The following is a 15,731-nucleotide window of genomic DNA, read 5'->3' as shown; positions in this document are numbered from 1 at the left end:
GAATTCCACTATGATGTTAAACACTCAAGAAAGCAAAGCACACCATCCTGAGACTCTGAGGAAATCACTCTTGTTCTCGTTACTATCGATCAGCCTCTGAATTGCTTGGTATCCTCTGTAGGATTAATTATGCAGGAGTACGCCCAGTCGTTACAGGAGAATCCTAATTGCGCTCTAATCCTGTTACGCCGCAGTTAGCCGAGTGCTGCCTGGAGGGGATTTACATAACGTCACAGGTGCAGCGCTAGGTCGTGTCCTCAGGAAAGTGGGAGCATCCTGTAGGAGCAAGCGAATGATAAAATGTGCGTTAGTGTGGAATATTATATGTTCTGGGAATTTGATTTCCTCCAACATGACGCCATGACTGACGTCCTGTGCCCTGCCCTGAGGGAGCGTAAATATAAACACAGGGTGAGGCTGTAGTGGAATTCAATAGTAAGTGATTTAGGTGAGTGGTGCTGTGGGCGAGAGACGTCTGTAATGAATTGTTTTGCTGCTCTTTGTCTGAATTAATAATGTAGAGTGGCATATGGATAACCTCTGATGTTGATGGGTCTCAGGACCTTTAATATGGAGAAGACATGTCTGCATGGTTTTCACAGAAGCAGAACTCCTATTTTGATAACCGTGCCAGTTATAGATGACTATATGACCAAAAATTTATATCCCTTAAACAATATATATCACAATATAGAAAATACCCACATGAACAACCTGTTTCTTATTATACAGCCCTGGAAAAAAAGAGACCACTTAAAATGATTGAGTTCCTTTGATTTTACCAAATTGAAAACCTCTGGAGTATAATAAAAAAGGAAAATGGATGATCACAAGTGATCAAATCAAGTTCCAGCACTTTCGTCACATACACCCAGTGGCATAAAGCATATATTTCGCTAGAAATAAACCCAACCACTTTTAAAAACTGTAGCATCATCGCTCTCCGGTGAGGATGCGTGATTACTGTGGAAATCAATAATAATCGCAATTTTCTGTCATAAACTTACAATCTGAAGTGTAATCCAGCTTCCGTCAGTGTGCGAGTTTCTCCCTGGGTGTGTACACGAGGTCAACATGTGATATAAACGCAAGGGCTTGTAAACAATGTTTTAAATCACTGATTCATTCAATAAATCGACTCAACCCAAAGTATCTGAACACCAAACAGTTTACATTTCCCATATATCTATATCTATCTTTACAGGTAAACCTAGTTTGAACCATTTCTTTGTCATCTGTAGTTGAATTTTTTAATAAAATAAATAAATAAAAATAAATATTATAATCGGCCATAATCGCCCAGCACTACCCCAAACCCAATATTTCCACAGAAGTTCCCAAGCGTTTTGACCCTTTCTCCAAATTGAAAAAGCCTTGGTATCTAAGTAGTTAACTAAACAGAGTAAAATTGTACAGTAGATGTACTATATTGTTATTGTAACGCTTTTTGTAACTATTCCCAGCACTCTTCTTGACACGGGTCAGGTGTTTAATATTTATCAGTACTTTTCATTAAAATAAATCAGGTGAGCTTCTGGTGGAATCTAAAGAATCTGTGTATAAGATCAACACCCAAACCTGTGATCTTCTGTGTTCTTCTGACCAACATATCTATATATTTTTTTTACTAACAAACAGCACATTCTCACCACTGACGTTTTAGTTTATTTCAATTTATTCAAATGTTTCACAGGTAAACGCACTCCCTGACCACTGACTTTGTTTATTTAGGTTTGGTTGAATATTCAGTTTAGTATATGTAGTTCACAGTATGGATTAGCTTTGTTGTGTCTAAAAAAACTCCAGAAGTAGCTCTTGAGGAAGAACCGTGCTTGCAGAGCTCTTGTTCTGTTGAATTATTCTAGTCTTAACTGTGGTTGATGGGAAACTAACTTGACCTCCACTGTGAAACGGGAGTGTGTGATTCATGCTCTCTGACACACAACTGCAACACACAAACCTCAGAGAGCATAAATCTCTGGTTTTATGTTTTCGTCCTCAGTGTGGAAATATATGGGGATTAAATGCATCATATATTTCAAAAATTGTTTCTGATGTAGCCAGAAAGTTTGTGCTCCTTAAAATAAATATTATTACAGATATAATTTAACCACAAAAGAGTGAATGAATTTAGGATATTAGTCACTAGTAGGGGTGTGCCATAACATATATATTGTATGCAATAATATTGCCAACATTTTAAATATCATGATTAATATTATACCCTGAAATATTGTGCCGTATTACCCACCTCTAATTATCAAATCAGGGTACTACTTTTGCTGTTTTTAGCAAAAGAAAAAAAAAAACTTCTTTTTTCTTTTTTATATATCTACTAGAGAAAGATTATATCTGCCCAAGATTATCGTTATCACAAAAATACAATGAAATATTTTTTAGTTTTTTCTTAGGACCATATCGCCCACCCCTAGTCACTAGTATTCAGAAGTAATAAGAATAATGTAAATAGATATATTTGATGGTCCAGATGGTTCTCCCAAATATTAAAAATGGCTTTTAGACATTTTTAGTAAAAATTATTTAACTCAAAACTAGGTGCCCTATATCCAGTTACAAATTGTAGTTACGCTATTAGCAACATTTAGCGTTACTGACATAACTCTTCCTGTAGCAGAAGCAGCTAGAACTGAGCACTGAGCATTGCCCTGGCCAAATGCACACTGACCTGTTTGTGTTTATTTCTTGCAGGGCTTTGACCCTCCTCATCAAAGCGACACCAGAACTGTTTACATCGCAAACCGCTTCCCTCAGCATGGGCATTACACCCCCCAGAGGTTTGCGGACAACAGAATCATTTCCTCCAAGGTAAGACTGGACGTTATGACTTTCCCTAATAGTGTCATAGTGTCTTAATGACCACAGTTGCCTGTTTATGGAACCTTGGGTGCAAACTTCTATACATCTCAAGCTCAGTGTTTTCATTTTTTTTATGTTCTACATTCTAGATTAATACTAAAGTAGGCCTGTCACAATAATTGCAATATCGATTTATAGTACAGTAAATGAACATGACCGCAATCATTTTTGATAATCGTGATATCGTCTATTGTGTTTATTTGTATGTTTTTCACATATATAACAGTGAACAGTATTTTAGCCAGTCATGTTTAAATAAGTGTGACTCCATACACACAGTGTGGACTAAAGTAGGTGAAGCAACAAGTAATTGTAATACATTATTGATTCAAATTTTGTTGTCTTTAAAAAGTGTATAATTGCTTTTTATGCTATTCTGTCAGTGGCATTTAATATTTAAAAAATTACAAAAATATCGTGTATCGCAATAATTTCTGGGACAATATATCGTCCACAAAAAAGTCTTATCGTGACAGGCCTATACGAAAGTCATCTAAACTAATGATGAAAAACGCACAAGATTTTTTAGTAAACAAAAAAAAACAATCCAGATTGTTAGTTAGTAAATAAAAAAAAAAAACAATGTTTTATATTTTAAGAATCTTCTAAGTAGCATCTCTTGCTTAGATGACTGCTTTGCACACTGGATTTTCTCAGTCAGCTTTGAGGTAGAGTCACCTGGAATAGCTTTCAGTTAACCGTTGTGCTGGACATGTCAAGAGTGCTTCAATTTCTTGTCTCTTAATGTGTTTGAGAGCATCAGTTGTAAAGTTGTGAAGAGGTAGAGTTGGTACACAGCGAATGAATAGCTCTACTTGGGTAATGTTCTAATCCCATTAGAGCACGGACTACTATTGGTGTATTTTTTACATAGCGAGAAAATCCCTTTATCATAAATGAACTGGCATGAGGACTTTGTTAAAAACAACGTTTTTATTTATGATTTAAAATTGGGCTGTTGTTCATCACAGTAATAAATAAACTTCTATCTAATTGCACATTCAGTGCACTTTAAAGTGATACATTTGCTTGATTATGCTATTGTATTATCTTTATATGAGTGGCATAAAATGGGTCTTTAAATGATATTAAATTAATTTATGATTTTGATATTATTACTCTTTTTTTGGTGCTCATAAACTATTTTGCCAAAAATATTCGCTCACCCATTTAAATAATTGAACTCGGGTTCCATTCACTTCCATGACAACAGGTGTATAAAAACCAAGCACCTGAGCATGCAGACTGCTTCTACAAACATCAGGGAACGAACAGGTCACTCTCAGGAGCTCAGTGATTTCCAGCATGTTACCATGCATAGTGTGCAATCACTACAGACCTCCAAACCTCATGTGACTTAAGATTAGCTGAAGAATAATGGAGCGTAGAGAGCTTCATGGAATGGTTTTCCATGGTCAAACAGCTCTATCTAACTTACTTGTTGCTGTATAGTGTATGCCAATACAGTTAACATGCATTATCAGACAGGGGCTTCAGGAAAAGGAGTTCTAGGAGTCAAATTCCAAATTTTCTATATTCCCTAAATCTAAATCTGTTCCAGCATCTATGTTGAGGCTCAAACTTCCAACCTGCAAGAATTAAAGAATCTTCTGGAATGTTCTTGGTGCCTGAGACCACAGACACCACCTTCAGATAGCTTGTAAAGGGAGCTGATTTGATGGCACATGGCAGACCAGCAGTATTTTAGGCAGATGATTACAGATGTTTTGGCTAATCTGTGTGTATTTTGTATGTGTTAAAGCTCCCATTGTTAGAGAGGATGAAATGTTACCTAGTGGTCTGGGATAGGAAATAGTCTTACCTACATATGTTCCTACCTGGACAGCAAATTAGATGGCTGCTTGCTGTAAAAGTGCTGTAAAAGTCTGGTAGTTATAAATAAACTGTTATAAATGGTAATAAATAAACTTTTTTTTCCCTCGTGCTCTGCCTGACGATGTAGTAAGGGCCTGTTTACACCTGACATTAACCTGCTTTGTATATCTGGAAAGTATCTGGATATACTTTGACCACATTCTGTTTACGCTAAATTCATTAAAATGCATCTACAGTGTGACCACACAAGATTAAACTTTACTTTCCCTTATAAAAAGTACACAAACACGTGAATCACTTCCTGAAAACAACTGTTTCTCTTTAAAATTGTCCTTTTCCGGGAGCCTTTACGTAGTTTTAGAGGATCACTTAGGATTCTACAGCACCTTGGAACCATAAACGCTTCTCGCATTTCCGTAACTGCTTTGTTTAGGGGAATGAACTCTAATGCTTTTATCTACTGACAAACATGCGTACAAGCACATTCTCACACAAAAGTATACACACAGTGAGTGATAGCGAGTGAGATGGAGAGAAGCATAGATTATCCACAATAATAATTAATAAATTTTTTAAATTATTATTTTTTTATTTTATTTTATAAAATATTTTTTTATTTTTTGCAAAAAAAAGGCATTTTAATAAAGAATTATAAATAATGGGAAATATACGTTAATGTTAGCAATGTGTAGCCTGAGTCTAAGTTGCTTTAATAAACTTGAGTGTATGGGTGACTCCAGTTTTGCCATCCAGTCACATGACTCTTCAAAGGGGCTGGCTGGTGAATCCACGTGATTTTATTTATGTCAATTTATTGTTTAAAGTAAAATAAAAAAATGCAATAGGCTATACAAGCTTATTTTAAACAGAAGTATATGTGTGCTGTCTCTCATAATTCCACAAATCCAAATCACTGCCCTGAGATCGGTAATTAAATCAGCCTGCAATTCAAGTCATTAATCATATGCTGCATCTTATACTGACTTTTAAATGCTCAAAATGCTTACATCACTGGAGCCTAGAAAAGTGTAGATACTTTTTTGCCAAAAACGTTAACAAATGGTAGAGTATTCTTTCATATCTATATCTATCTATTCATTTCAGTGTATGAAAATATTGCTATTAACGGTACTGTGTTTTGCAATACTGTATTTAATGCAAATGCAAAACTGTATAGTGATGTTCTCACTTCAGAGCTATAAATTTATTGCATCACAATATACTGCAGTATATCATAATCCTTGTATTGTGATGTATATGGTCTTGCCATGTTCTTGTAAATACACACATGTACTCACTTGTTTTTGTTTGTGTGTTGTTTTTTTTTTGCAGTATACTATATGGAATTTCATCCCTAAGAATCTGTTTGAACAGTTTAGAAGAATAGCCAACTTTTATTTCCTCATCATCTTCCTCGTCCAGGTAAGCAGCTCTTCTTCTGTCAATGTTTTACTCAGTGAGATGTTTTCTATAGTGCTGCTTAAAGGCTTTGGTGCAAGTCCTACTGTTTGCTTAATTGCTGATTGTTAATTATTAATTATTACGATGTCAGAGGTCACTGATGTCTATGGTGTAGGTACTCTGCCTATTCCTTGTCAGATTTCTGAAATTAATGGTTTGGCCCCAGTTGAACTGTAGTGGAAGTGATTTAATGTTTTGTTTTTTAGTTTGGTGCTCTGTGATAAGTTTTGCTGGCCGGTTCTGTCTGAGGGGACTTCATTTTGGACCTTTTAATTAATCATGGTGAAGCCTTTGTGGAGGCTAGCTCTTTATCAACTGTCCCATGCTGGATAAGGGATAAGAGGGTCAGGTCTGGGGGATAGCACATGGTGGGGGATGGCAGATGGGGTACAACTTTAAAATATTGTCTGCTGGTTTCAAAATGGGCCTAGTATACCTCAGTATATAACTTTTATTATTGTGTTTTATGGTGTTCGTAGATATTAACTAAATTGCCTAACACTGAGTGATTTGCCATAGTGGACTAATATAGGAATGGTAATAGTTGTGGTTTAAAATAGATTTCAAAGGAGAATGTGGAATGAATTATTGAAATGAATGCAACCATGTATGGAACACGTTATTTTATTTACTTTCCAGAACCACTATAGAACTTCTCACCATCGTTTGTCTTCTGAGTTTATATACAGCCCTGGAAAAAAAATAAGAGACCACTTAAAAATGATGAGTTTCTTTGATTTTACCAAATTAAAAACCTCTGGAATATCATCAAGAAGAAGATGGATGATCACAAGCTGTCAAACCAAACAGAACTTTTTAACTTTTTTGAAGCTTGAATTTTTGCACCAGGAGTGGCATGAAGTTATCTAAAAGCAGTGTGTGAGACTGGTGGAGGAGAACATGCCAAGATGCATGAAAACGGGGATTAAAAACAAGGGTATTCCACCAAATACATATTTCTGAACTCGTTATGAATATGAAACTTTTTTGCATTATTTGAGGTCTGAAAAATCAGCATCTTTTGTGTTATTTCAGCCTTTTTTCATTTTTGCAAATAAATGGTGTAAATGACAATATTTCTATTTAGAAACTGGGAGAAATGTTGTCCGTAGTTTATAGAATTAAACAACAATGTTCATTTTTACTCATACCTATAAATAGCAAAATCTGACAAACTGATTTAGAAACTGAAGTGGTCTCTTATTTTTTTTCCAGAGCTGTATAGTTTTGGTGATTTGTAAAATATGTAAAAAAAATAAAATAAAAAAAAAAAAGTGTTCTTTTGGGACTCTTTTTCCCCACTAATTGGCATGTGTTTCCATGGCCAAGCAGCTGTTTACAAACCTTACGTCATCAAGCACAGTGCAAGGGTTGGATGCTGGACACTGGATAAGAGGAATCCTGTTCTCTGGAGGGTCGAATTTCTCCTCTCTCTCTCTATCTGGCAATCTGATGGAGAAGTCTGGGATTAGAAAATGTCAGAAAAACATACCTGCCTGACAGTTGGTGGAGGAGGGATAATGCTGTGTCCATTAAAGTGCACCAAGCAAGGTCCATAAAGGCCTAGTCAGTGTGGAAGAATTAGACCTGGCCACCCAGACTCCAGACCGCCTTTGGGATGAACTAGAATGGAGATTGTGACGCAGTTGTGAGCCACGCCTCTGGTCCAACCTCAGCATCTAACATCACTGATGCTTTTTTGTATGAATGAGCAAAAAAAAAGAACGCTTTTCCAGATCTTGCACAATGCCTTCCCAGAACAGCTATTATAGCTATGACTTAGTCCCAATGAATTAAAAATAGGATGATGTAAAGTGTAAAAACATCTATAGGTGCAGTGTGTAGGTGTCCCAATATTTTTGGCCATATTGTGTATATGACAAATTAACTTTGACATGATTTGATTTGATCTGGTTAGTGTGTGACCCAGGGTTTGCTCTTCTGCCGATTGAGTTTCAATGCGAGTTACTGTAATTTTAGAAGTGTGTTGAGCAACATGTGAGAGGAGGTTGTGATACACCAGGTTTATGACACTACCTCTTTTTTTTACTCCTACAGTTAATGATAGACACACCCACTTCCCCGGTGACGAGTGGACTTCCTCTGTTTTTTGTCATTACAGTAACTGCCATCAAACAGGTGCAGTATTATTAAATGATTAAATTCTAACTTTAGACTTAAGAATAGTTACCCATACAAGTATTAAGCCTGGCCCTGGACTATACAGCATTTTAAAATGCAAAAATAAAAGAAAATCTAAAACACGGCTAGACTTAAACACTATATAAAAAACATGCATGATTTATAAAAATGTTTTATTATGTTATTAGATGCTGTATTAAGAACCTTTCTAACTACATACACTCTGATACTCTGCAGGGATATGAAGACTGGCTGAGACACAAAGCGGATAATGAAGTGAATGGAGCTCCTGTGTTTGTGGTGCGCAGCGGCAGTCTGGTTCAGACCCGTTCCAAAAACATACGTGTGAGTTACACACTCTTTTAACATGAGCCCAGAAAGTAATCACACACATTTTTCACTCACTTATACACCAGTCGTAAAAGACTAGCTAGTGGTGGGACATGGACAAGAAGCAGATTTTTATGTGCATTTTTTTTTTTTTTTTTTTTTTTTTTATATCCAGTTAAAATGGCATGGAACGCTCGTTCAATGTTAGGCCTAATTAGTGAACAGACCTATAATTTTAAACTGAACTTTCACATTTTTATAAATTACTGTTCAGTGTTCAATAAATATTTATAAATTGCAGTTTCATAATTGCTATTTCTAACAGCAAGGCTAGGGGTTTGCCATATTGTATAGTACGCAATAATATCGCCAACATTTTTGAATATTGTGTGATATTATACCCTGAAATATTGTGCCATATCACCCACCCCTAATTATTACGTCAGGGTGCTACTTTTTTGCTCTTTTTAGGAAAAGAAAAATTCACACTATCCTCATGTCGAATTATATATCTTCTAGAGACAGATTATATCTGTTATTTTACTTTAATTCTGGATATATGGAGATATTTTGAGTGAATTATTTGTATCATGACATTCTGGATCATTGACTTCTGTTACAAATCTGATAAAATTCTTGTGTTTTTCAATATCTCAGTTAGGCGTGTGCCATATCATATCAGATGCAATAATATAAAAAAAATAATAATTTTAATGCAGTAGTGTATTCTTGATTTTTTTTATTGATCATATTATTTTAGGGCCATATCGGCCACCCCTAAGCAAGGCAAAACTTCAATATTTAACTTTTTCACAAGTATAAAAAAAATAAAAAATTCGGGCAGGTGTGAATACAGTAATTGCACTCTAATGTAGACAAAACACACATAAGAACATGATCTGACCTCGATCTGACCCAGCTATCAGGTGTACTCCACAATTTTGAGGCGTTGAGATAAATGAGGTAAATTTCTCGGATAATTACTATTGTTCTGCTATTGTTTCATTTTCCATTAAACAGAAATATGCACTAATATACAGAACACAGGGTTTTTTCTGTATTTACCTTTTTGCTCCTGCTCCAAAATAGTCGAACCAATACGCAAAGATTTATTACATGGTTTGTTAAGACACAGTTTACTTACAATTTACTTGTTTGAAAAGTTTACAAACTTAATAACTAATATAGACTAGAGTAAAATCAGCTCTATGTATGAAAATGCCCTGACATTTTTCATTCCTTTTTTAATTTAATTTCCCATTGAATTTAAACGCAGTGTCTGTATGGAAACTGCCAATAGAGAGAGAAAAATATACGTCAAGTTTCTTAAAAAAACGTCAGATTTATTATCTTCAAACTGTGTTTTGTATAATTATAATTCAGCTACACTTTGGCCTCCCAAGAAAAAAACAGTTTGTTCACCCCTAGTTAAAGTATTAAACCATGTGAGAAAGAAGTTAAATTGTTTTTTTTTTTTTTCCTGTAAGTAAACACCCTTCTGAATCCTCTCCTCTCTGTGTGCAGGTGGGAGATATCGTAAGAGTAGCCAAAGATGAGACTTTCCCCGCCGACCTGATCCTCCTGTCGTCCGATCGAGCCGAGGGAACCTGCCACATCACCACAGCCAGTTTAGACGGGGAGACTAATCTGAAGGTGTGCTCTTCTGCTGTCAATTCAATTAATAATTAATAAAAACATCCCCCACAGTTTAGCACTCGGTTACACCTCTTACCCTCCCCATCATCTGCCATGCAGGTGTGACTTTTCACTGTAGTGTGAATATAGATTCTCACTCTCCTTTTCTCTGCTTCATGCTAATGGAGAAGTGGGTCAGCCTTAGTGCTAAATTCTTAAACTCTTGAACACTGAGGTTAAACGTCTCTTTTTTGCCTTTAAAATGCTTTTTTATGGCAATGGCATGATTTCTAAATCCTATTGTCACATTTACTTTGATGTAGCTTTCTTTTTGCCTTTTTACTGAGCTTAAGTGAATCTACATTTTATATGTCAAAATTAAGTATATTGTTCAGAGTTATATCTTAATTTGTGTTTCTATGCAGACTCACTATGCAGTCCCAGAGACGGCTGTGTCCCAATCAGTGTCCCGACTGGAGGCTTTGCAGGCCGTTGTGGAGTGTCAGCAACCAGAAGCGGATTTATACAGGTAACAGATAAAGATCTACCTTCGACTTTACAGTGATTTAAATTTAAAGGGGCATTAAACCTTGCGATTTTTGCTGATTCCATCCTCAGCTCAAATAAAAAAAAAAAAGGCTAAAAAAATGGGCGGTGGGCACTAGTTGATGTATAGGTTTAGAGGGAGGGCAGGAGGGAGAGCTGATTGGCTGGGCTGCAGCAGCAGCAGTGTGCCTCTGATAGAGGTGTGACATAGATAGTTGGACGTAATCAGGGGGGCAGTATTATTGATTATTGCAAACTGTGATGTGTCTGTGAACCAATGTTAGCAGAAATTACCACAATAAAAGTTTTTTTTTTTTTTAATTAGGAAATGTTTATAAAAATTGTAAGCAGGACTGGTATGTTTCATTACTTCAAAGGAACACTTTTCAGATATTAATGGGAAAAATATGGTTTATGGTTTGGTGGCTCTTTAAGATTCTGCACACGTCATGTGATCTCAGACAATCACAACAGTCTCTACAATCTATGTCCTCTAATGAGGTGAAGGACAAAGGTAAGGTGGGCTGTATAGGAAGGTACAAACAAACACGCCCTGATCATTTGGAATATTGTCCTGCTTATTTAATTACTGAAGCTAAAAACACTATTATATTACATTATATTTATATATTATATAAAAACTATTATATTAGGGACAACTTACTCGCTTGTGGTTGGATTGTGCCGCTCTAAGCTTAGCTGTATCTGATTTTACAATGATTCCTAATGATTAGGGCTGCAAAATAGCAAAATTGATCTTGGGGCCTAAATGTTTAGCTGTCCTCACCAGTAGGATGTACAAATGGAGGGCAGGACAGTAAATAATCGCAGCTAATCAAACAAATAATCAGCAGATTAGTCGACTACGAAACAGTCATTAGTTGCAGCGCTACTAATGATAGTAAACTGATAAACTAATTTATGTTTAAAAAAAAGTACTAAATGTAATACAGACAACAACTATGCAAAACACCTTGTTTTACGTTTAAAAAATATCCTGGTTACTTTTAAGCTCCTCATATCAGACCCATCCCAGTCCACTGAACACCCTGCTGAAACTTACTGCACAGCGATACCTCAGCTCATTTAAAGGTTTTTGTAGAATAGGCCTGACTGGACACCATCAGGTCCGACTCTCTCTCTCTTCTTTATACCTGGTTTCTGCTTTACTCAGCGCAAGTGTCACCCTCTCACAGGTTCGTGGGGAGAATAACAGTAACACAACAAGGAGAGGAGATTGTGAGGTAGGTCTGGACACACCTGCAGTCAGCATTTTGTGAGGAAGCTGTGTTTCTATTACTTCATCTTGTTTTAATTAAGAGAAATAATTACATGGCTTTGTTATGATGAGGGTGGGGCTGACGTTTTTTCTTTCCTCTCAGACCTCTAGGACCAGAAAACCTTCTGCTTCGGGGAGCCAGATTAAAAAACACCAAAGAAATTTTTGGTATGTTTTTGTGTAAAATGTTTTTATCTCGCTAGTATTGCATAAGCATGTTTGCAGGAAAAATAATAATAATAATAAGAAGAAGGATTTAAACTTATATAGTGCCTTTCTTAAATCCAAGGACACTGTACAAATCAAGTAAAAAAAAAACTAGAGACCCCTTAAAAATGATGGTATTGTTCCCTTGTTTTTACCAAATTGAAAACCTCTATAATATAATCAAGAGATGGATGATCACAAGCCATCAAACCAACTGAACTTTTTGAATTTTTGCACCAGGAGTGGCATAAAGTTATCCAAAAGCAGTGTGTAAGACTGATGGAGGAGAACATGCCAAGATACATGAAACATCAAATATTGATTTCTTAACTCTTAAAACCTTATGAATATGAACTTGTTTTCTTTGCATTGTTTGAGGTCCGAAAGCTCTGCATCTTTTTGGTTATTTCAGCCATTTAATAAAAACATCCAAGGAATTTGGGAGAAATGTGGACCGTAGTTTTTAGAAAAAACAACGTTCTTTTACTCAGACATATACCTATAAATAGCAAAATCAAAGAAACTGATATTACTGATATATTGTCATATTGTAAAATACAAGACTTTTCACCATATAACTCTAGACGTCAGTGATGCAGCATGATTTTAAGAATACAATCTTTTTATCAATGATTGGAATAAATATAGTAAACATAGTAAAGGTTCAAAATATTTACTTCCCAGTCCATACCGGTAAGAAAATAGTTAAATATTTTTGATGTCACCAAACCCCCCCCCCCCCCCCCCCCACTAATTTTTGCAAAAGTACCTATTGTGCCTGTAGATAATTTTTTAGATCTTTACAGTGAAGTTATAAGGATTGTTTCAGCCTACAGGCACAGCCAGAACAGAGCTCATTTACAAATATTTTACTTAAAGTCATTTACAGTTTTCTGTGATAAAGAAAGGCTGGAAAACAACATAACCGGAGCTCAAGGGAACAAAGACAAATAACAGAAAATGTAATAATGTTGAATGCAGCTGTTGGTTTATTAATATTTTGTTTGTTTCTTTTCCTCTATTTCCACTCAGGTGTGGCCGTGTACACAGGCATGGAATCAAAGATGGCTCTAAATTACAAATGCAAGTCTCAGAAGCGCTCAGCAGTGGAGAAGTACGTGAGCATTGTCATCCTCCTCCTCCTTTTAAATTGGCCCCTTTTTTTTCTTTTTTGTCCCCCTCATTCATTTTTCATTTTGGCTGATAATGACTATAATCTTTCTCCCTCTCCCTCCTCTCAGGTCGATGAATACGTTTCTCATCATCTACTTGGGGATCCTTCTTTTCGAGGCCATCCTCAGCACCATATTAAAGTACGCCTGGCAGGCAGAGAACGAGTGGGACGAGCCTTTCTACAACCAGAAAACTGAGCAGGAACGCAACAGCAGCAAGGTAAGACCACCTGTTGTCATCCCAGCACAATCACACAGTCACTTTAGAGGTAGGAATATCTTAGCGTTTGTAATGTTGCATCCCTGTAAAGTGTCTAGACTGTAGCATCCAGCCCTGCAACTTTAGTATGTTTAGTAATACCCAGACCTGTAGCTTTTCTTAAGTGTAACAACCAACCTTGTATCCTTTGTAGAATGTTTCACTGTATCATTTCAAAATTCAATGTCCAACCCTGTAATATTAAAAAAAAAGAAAAACCCTGAAACATTTCTAAAATGAAACAACCAACCCTATGACCCCCCTCTTCCTCAGAATAGAAGGTAGAATAGAATAGCACACCAGTTTAAAAGTCTTTGCTTAAATACCTGCAAATAAACACACTCCCTGTCACTCACTAACACTTCTTGACCATTACACCCAGCCTTGTAAAGTTTTTTGACAGCCACACCCAACACTGTAACATTTGAAGTCATGACCAGTCTGTGACTGTTGGAGAGTTTTGCTCAGCCATGTAACATTTCTAGACTGTAATGTCTGGCCCTGTAACATTTCTTAATGGTCATGCTCATCCATGTCACTTTTCTAGAGTGTGGCAGCTAGCTCGTTAATGTTCCTTGACAGTCATGCTCAGCTATGTAATGTTTCTTGACAGTCATGCCCTGCACTGTTTCGTTTGTACCCTTTCATGCCCAGTTCTGTAACAAGTGTAGTCACACTCTGTCCTGTAACATTTCTATACTGTCACACCCTACTGTGTAATGTTTCTTGACTGCCCTGCCCTACAGCAACTCTTGAATGAAATGCCAAGATCTGTATCATGTCTAGATTGTAACATTCTGTATGTCGTGCATTCTATGAATATGCATTCATTGTTTCTTCTGAAATCAAGAGTTTTAAAAAAGGTGAGGATTTAGATAATCACCACCTGACCTCTTCACAAAATGGAATTGTATGGAGTACAATCAGGCCTGGCATTAGGCATGGTGACAACAAGTTCATGTTGCTCCAGAGAGTCCTAAACTAAACTGGAACTAGTTCTTTGGAGGGACTAGGCAAGCTGTGTGTGCGCATCTGCAGAACATGTCAGCAATAGGTGAGACTTAAAGTTGCTGAATGCGTTCATTAATTGGATGTCCATGAATATTTAAACATGTAGTGTACCTGGAAGTCTGGAATAAGTGGCTGCTACAGCTGCTTATCTGTTTTCTGTTTCAGTATTAGAGCTGTGAATATCACTGCAAATATTTTGACAGAGCAGCAACATGAAAAGCGTCTCATGGAGAGGCGGCTTGTCTGGCTGCATGCTGCCTGCTGTCACTCAGAGTTAAATCAGCTGCTTAACACTAACTCTCATGCCCGTTTGAGAAGTCCTTAAGCGTATGTGTGTGTGTTTTTGTGTGTATGTGTGTTTACAGATTCTGAAATTTATATCAGATTTCCTGGCCTTCCTGGTTCTCTACAACTTCATCATCCCCATTTCGCTATACGTTACTGTGGAAATGCAGAAGTTCTTGGGTTCATTCTTCATTGGTTTGGACCTGGACTTGTACCATGAGGAAAGTGACCAAAGGGCACAGGTCAATACCTCAGACCTCAATGAAGAGCTGGGTCAGGTGGGTCTTTTATTAAATAAAAAAATAGCCTTAAGTAGAAAACCACATCTCCTCAATGGTTTCATAGCTAAAGTAGGAAGTATGAGGGGTGGTAAAACAACAAACAGATAAGCGGTGGGTCAAAAATGGGTGTTGAATAAAGCTAGAATGCTTGCCCTAAAGGAGTTTGTACAATAAACTTTAGGCCTTGGGCATGAATGGGATTGAATAGAAAAAAAAGAGTAATGAGGGATGAAAAGGAAACAAGAAGTAAACGAGTTCTAGTGAAAACGACCAATAAATGTGCTCTCAGGGGCCTGCCCTGAAATAGTGTGGATATACAGTGATGTACGGAATTGTGCACCCATCTGTTCATGCTTAATAGAAACAAAATTTATTTGCTTGATTTTTCTATGAATGCTGTGTCCTATTAA

General features: G+C 36.6%; 1 protein-coding gene across 6 annotated transcripts in view; it reads left to right on the top strand.

The window, feature by feature from the left end:
- LOC103043353 (phospholipid-transporting ATPase IF) overlaps window positions 1-15,731 on the top strand; it is an 83,669-nt gene that overhangs the window by 19,434 nt on the left and 48,504 nt on the right. For all 6 annotated transcript variants that reach the window (XM_049465652.1, XM_049465651.1, XM_049465657.1 and 3 more), the window contains exons 2-12: window positions 2,710-2,826; window positions 6,046-6,135; window positions 8,233-8,313; window positions 8,554-8,661; window positions 10,171-10,299; window positions 10,707-10,810; window positions 12,024-12,071; window positions 12,210-12,274; window positions 13,346-13,427; window positions 13,555-13,705; window positions 15,121-15,318. In XM_049465652.1, coding sequence (XP_049321609.1) covers window positions 2,710-2,826; window positions 6,046-6,135; window positions 8,233-8,313; window positions 8,554-8,661; window positions 10,171-10,299; window positions 10,707-10,810; window positions 12,024-12,071; window positions 12,210-12,274; window positions 13,346-13,427; window positions 13,555-13,705; window positions 15,121-15,318 — 1,173 coding nt within the window. The remainder of the gene's footprint in view (window positions 1-2,709; window positions 2,827-6,045; window positions 6,136-8,232; window positions 8,314-8,553; window positions 8,662-10,170; window positions 10,300-10,706; window positions 10,811-12,023; window positions 12,072-12,209; window positions 12,275-13,345; window positions 13,428-13,554; window positions 13,706-15,120; window positions 15,319-15,731) is intronic.

This window comes from Astyanax mexicanus, chromosome 16 (assembly GCF_023375975.1).
Source record: "Astyanax mexicanus isolate ESR-SI-001 chromosome 16, AstMex3_surface, whole genome shotgun sequence".
In the NCBI taxonomy this organism is placed as follows: Eukaryota; Metazoa; Chordata; class Actinopteri; order Characiformes; family Acestrorhamphidae; genus Astyanax; species Astyanax mexicanus.
Note: the sequence above shows the minus strand (reverse complement) of the source record. Positions and strands in the feature narration are given on the sequence as shown.